General features: G+C 52.0%; 1 protein-coding gene across 1 annotated transcript in view; it reads left to right on the top strand.

Annotated features, from left to right (window-relative positions):
• TMCO4 (transmembrane and coiled-coil domains 4) overlaps positions 1-5478 on the top strand; it is a 129599-nt gene that overhangs the window by 26699 nt on the left and 97422 nt on the right. Inside the window, exons 5-6 of the mRNA XM_011993149.1 lie at positions 2005-2179; positions 2936-2963. Coding sequence (XP_011848539.1) covers positions 2005-2179; positions 2936-2963 — 203 coding nt within the window. The remainder of the gene's footprint in view (positions 1-2004; positions 2180-2935; positions 2964-5478) is intronic.

The following is a 5478-nucleotide window of genomic DNA, read 5'->3' as shown; positions in this document are numbered from 1 at the left end:
ATCTCAACTCACTTCAACCTCCGCCCCTGGGTTCAAGCGATTCTTGTGCCTCAGCCTCCTGAATAGCTGGGACTGCAGGTACATGCCACCATGCCCAGCTAATTTTTGTACTTTCAGTAGAGATGGGATTTCACCATGTTGTCCAAGCTGGTCTGAAACTCCTGACCTCAGGTGATCCACCCGGCCCCGCTTCGCAAAGCGTTGGGATTACAGGTGTGAGCCACTGCGCCTGGCCAAGGCTGGGATTTACACCCAAGTTCCTCACAACTCCCATCAAAGTCCTGGCCCCACTGTAAGGAATGTGATAGCTGGGCCACGTGGTGAAAGGGCAGGGGGCTCCTGACATTGCCCCCACCACCTGGGAGCTCTGCATGTTTCTGAGAGGCCTGAGTGCAGCCTCTGCCCTACAGGGCAGAACCCAGTGTTGGAGTCCCAAGGCAATGTGGTTTGAGGCAAGCTGGGACTCTGATTTTGGAGACAGACCTGGTTTCTGGTTGTCAGTCTTTTCCTGGGAGTGGTATAATCGCCTTCTAAGTGACTCTCCTGGCCCACATTGCCTGGCCCATCTGCCACCCAGCTGACTCCCGCTCCACAGAGGTGGCTGTGTCAGAAGTCTGGTGTGGACTCTGCCATCGTCCCCCCACATGCTCTGGGCTCCCCACCTCTGTGTCTCAGCTCAAAGGCTTCCTTCTCCCCTAGAGGGGCCCCATCCCTTCCTCCCCTGGGGGCTCCTGTAGGACTGCACTCAAATGCCCGCTATGGACAGAGACCGGCGGTGGCAGTGCACGTGGAGGGCATTCTTCCCTTCACTTCTTCCACTTCCACAGCAGCCAGCGTTCCCAGAAAGCATGTCCTTGGCAGCGTCCAGGAGACCAGATGGCCTCCTCTGGGAAGCCTTTTCTGGTGGCTGCCGTCACTTCTGCAGGTGGATTCGAGGCTCCCTCTGTGGGCTGCATTGAACTGATCTCCGCTTCTGTCCTAGGGTACCACACAGCACTCGGGACACTTGGTTACTTGAGTGTCCACCCTGCTGTGAACTTCCTCAGATACCGGGTTTTGTCACCTTTATTCCTCAGCCACTGGCACAGCCCAGGCCCAAGGCATGCAACCAGTCACCGTCCATTGTTCTCATTGCTGTGGCTTATCAGCCTCTTTGATAAAAGTTTTGGTGACAGAAGAAACCAAAATCCACATCACCCGGGCCGGGCACAGTGGCTCACGCTTGTAATCCCAGCACTTTGGGAGGCCGAGGTGGGTGGATCACCTGAGGTCAGGAGTTTAAGACCAGCCTGACCAACATGGTGAAATCCTGTCTCTACTAAAAATACAAAATTAGCCGGGTGTGGTGGCACATGCCTATAATCCCAGCTACTCAGGAGGCTGAGGTAGGAGAATCACTTGAACCTGGAAGGCGGAGGTTGCAGGGAGCTGAGATTGCACCATTGTACTCCAACCTGGGCAACAAGAGCAAAACTCCGTCTCAAAAAAAAAAAAAAAAAGCAAAAAATTAGCCCAGCATGGTGATGTGTGTCTGTAATCCCAGCTTCTCGGGAGGCTGAAATGGGAGAATCACTTGAGCCTGTGAGGTTGAAGCTGCAGTGAGCCGTGATTGCGCCATTGCACTCCAGCCTGGGTGACAGAGCGAGACCCTGTCTGAAAAACAAATAAATAAATCCTACAGTGACGTCTGTAGTTCCAGCTACTCGGGAGGCTGAGGCAGGAGAATCGCTTGAACCCGGGAGGTGGAAGTTGGGGTGAGCTGAGATTGCGCCACTGAACTCCAGCCTGAGTAACAAGAGCGAAACTCCATCTCAAAACAAAACCAAAAAACAAATTCACATCACCCGAGATGAGGTCTTTGACTGCCACTGTATTTGAGGGATCACAGTCACTAAGTCATGCACGTGCCAGCCATTCACATCCATGACCACAACTAATCTCTACTTCCCAGTGGAGGCTGAGCTCTGAGGATCCTGGGGAACTAAGACCGTGTCTGCCTTTCAGCTCCTTCTGCACAGAGTTCATGGTAGGCCTGGTAAAGTGGCTGGAGTTGTCCGAAGCCGTCTTGCCAACCATGACTGCTTTTGCGAGCGGCCTGGGAGGTGAAGGAGCAGATGTGTTTGTTCAGATTTTACTGAAGGACCCCATCTTGAAGGACGACCCGACGGTGATCATTCAGGTACACCCAACACCTGGTAGTGGCTGCTGGGGACAGTAGAACAAATCATTTTCTTTCAATGTTAGCCTAAAAAAATCACTTCTAGTGGGGTGGAGCAGTTGGAAGATAAAATGTGTCATCGTAATATCATATCATGATCATAGCTGATGTTGAATTATCATTATTGAATATTTACTCTTGACTTTATGCTAATACAATGCTTATAATATGCTGGAACCTTTTCAAAAACTAACTCATCTAATTCTCAAAGTGACTTTATGAGGTAAGTAGCAGGGCCATCCCCATTTCATAGTAGTTGAGAAAACTGAGACACAGAGAGGTTAAGTAACTTGCCCAAGGTCACACAGCTGATAAGTGGTGGAGCCAGGATTTGAACCTTGGTAGTCTGACTCAGAGCCCCCATTCTCCTAAGCCGTGGTGCCTCTTTTCAGAAGCAGAAGCTTCACTGTGTGCCCTTGAGCATGTCACTCACCAGCTCTGCCTGCAGTTAAAGCAGATAGAAGCTTGTGACACAGACTGTGGGTGGGGAAAGTATGTGGATTTGAAATAGCCCCTTCCCCTCCTTATCTCACTACCTGAAGTCCTCATGTGTTTCTTTCTTTGCTTGCCTGCTTATCGTCTGGCTCACCTCTGGAATCCAGGGCAGTGGCTTTTTGTCTGTCTTGTTCTGCCACTTGGTAAGAGTCAATATTTGTCAAATGAGTGGGCTGTTCGTATATCAGCTTTGTCACTGATGCCTGTTGTCTTCTCCCTCAGGACCTTCTGAGCGTCTCACTCAAGGATGGTAAGTTGATTTTCTAAGCTTTGTAAATGGTGGGTACCCATCTTCACACTTGGCTAGCAAAGCCAGTCAGAGGTGCTGCCACCTGGGGCCGGGTCCCCCATGGCCTTTTGACTTCAGGAAGGAAAGGAACCTGATGTCATTGGTGAGCTGGTGAGCCCTTCATTCATGCCAGGACCGCGTGATGCTTCTCAGAGTTTATTTCACTTATTCCTCGCAATAGGCCCGTGGTTTTACCTCCTCAGTAACTCTCGAATCTGGCTCCTTCCCCTCTCCAACCAGGCCGCTGGTCTGAGCCACTGTCGCCCCTCCTGGATAACAGCAGGGCCTTCTCACTGGCCTTCCTACCACGCCTCTGGCCAGCAGTTTTCTCCCCACTCGGCAGCTAGAGAGTCTTTTCAAAGGCGCACATGACCACACCACCTCCCTGCTAACTGCACTCAGGAGAAAAAATCAGCCCCTCTGGTGTGGCTCTCAGGCCCTAGTGGGCTGGCCCTTGTCCTGCTCCAGCCTCACTTCTGCTTTCAGTCCCCCTGCAGTGGGGCTCCTGCCATACCGGCCTCCGGCAGCTCCCTGAGCACGTGTGCTTTGTGGCTTTGCACAGACCCCTGAGCGCATGTGCTTTGCGGCTTTGCACGCACCCCTGGGCATGTGTGCTTTGCAGCTTTGCATGCACCCCTGGTCACGTGTGCTTTGTGTACAGCAGCATCTTTGCACATACCCTTCCTCTGGCTGGAAATATCCTCTTGCCACTCTTTGCCTACTCACTTTTGACCTTTCCTTCGTCCCTTCGCTCAGTCATCACCTCCCAGCGGAAGCCTTCCAGGTCTCCTGACTTGCACGCTCCCAGCACCCCATGGACCATGGTCACAGCTGTGCCCCTAGTTACGTGATTCTTGGATTGGTAACTGGCTTCCCACGAGACCACAAGGCACCATTTGGGCAGGGTCTGTGTCTGGTTTTGTTCACTTCCCGGGCCTGACCCAGCACCTGGCACATCACACACACTTGGTAAATATCTGTTGAATGAATAAATGAAATAGATCTTATGGCCCCATCGTATGGATCAGGAAGTCAGTTCAGAGAGGTTAGGCAGTTTACCCAAGGTTGCTCAGCACACGGCAGTGCGGGGCTCCCTGTGTTGGCTTCTTAGGACTGCTGTGACAAATTCCCACAAACCGGGCAGCTTAAAGCAACAGGAATCTCTTGCCTCACAGTGGCTCAGACCAGCGGCCTGGGTGGAGAGGGGAAGGAGCCAGATGCGAGAGTTACTGAGGAGGTAAAACCGCGGGCCTATTGCGAGGAATAAGTGAAATAAACTCTGAGAAGCATCAGTGGTCCTGGCATGAATGAAGGGCTCACCAGCTCACCAATGACATCAGGTTCCTTTCCTTCCTGAAGTCAAAAGGCCATGGGGGACCCGGCCCCAGGTGGCAGCACCTCTCACTGGCTTCACTAGCCAAGGAGTCTGGAACGAAGGCATCAGCGGATCACACCCCCTCTGAAGGCTGCTGGGGAGAATCCACTGTGCCTCTTCCAGTTTCTGTTGACTCCAGGTGTGCCTTGGCTTGTGGCCGCCTCACTTCAGTCTTTGCCTTCTTCTTCCTGTGGCCTCTCGTCCTCCCCTGTTCCTCTCCTCTGTGTGTCTTTTATGAGGACTCTTGTGTAGGGTAATCTCATTTCAGGATTTTTAACTTAATTATATCTGCAAAGACTCTTTTTCCAAATAAGGTCACATACATAGATTCTGGGACACAGATGTATCTTTTTTGTGGTAGTGGTGGGGGGGTGCGGTGCACTCTTCAGCCCTCTATACCAGGATTCCCCAAGCCCCCAGGCCACGGACTGGTACCAGTTCATGACCTGTTAGAAACTGGGCCACAAAGCAGGAAGTGAGCGGTGGGCAAGCGAATGAAGCTTCATCTGTATTTTCAGCCGCTCCCCATTGCTCACATGACTGCCTAAGCTCCGCCTCCTCTCAGATCAGCAGTGGCATCAGATTCTCGCAGGAACGCGAACTCCTGTGAACTGCGCACGCAAGGGATCTAGGTTGCGTGCTCCTTATGAGAGTCTAATACCTTATGATCGGTCACTGTCTCCCATCACCCTCAGATAGGACCGTCCAGTTCAGGAAAATAAGCTCAGGGCTCCCACTGATTCTATATTTTGGTGAGTTGTATAATTATTTCATTATATATTACAGTGTAATAATAATATAAATAAAGTGCACGATAGGCCGGGCGCGGTGGCTCATGCCTGTAATCCCAGCACTTTGAGAGGCCGAGGTGGGCAGATCACAAGGTCTGGAGATCGAGACCATCCTGGCTAACACGGTGAAACCCCGTCTCTACTAAAAATACAAAAAATTAGCCAGGCTTGGTGGCAGGCACCTGTAGTCCCAGCTACTCGGGAGGCTGAGGCAGGAGAATAGCATGAACCCAGGAGGCGGAACTTGCAGTGAGCTGAGATTGCGCCACTGCACTCCAGCCTGGGTGACAGAGCAAGACTCCGTCTCAAA

Source organism: Mandrillus leucophaeus, unplaced genomic scaffold, assembly GCF_000951045.1.
Source record: "Mandrillus leucophaeus isolate KB7577 unplaced genomic scaffold, Mleu.le_1.0 Scaffold426, whole genome shotgun sequence".
Taxonomy (NCBI): domain Eukaryota; kingdom Metazoa; phylum Chordata; class Mammalia; order Primates; family Cercopithecidae; genus Mandrillus; species Mandrillus leucophaeus.
The sequence above is the reverse complement of the archived record's forward strand: the minus strand, read 5'-3'. Positions and strand labels throughout refer to the sequence as shown.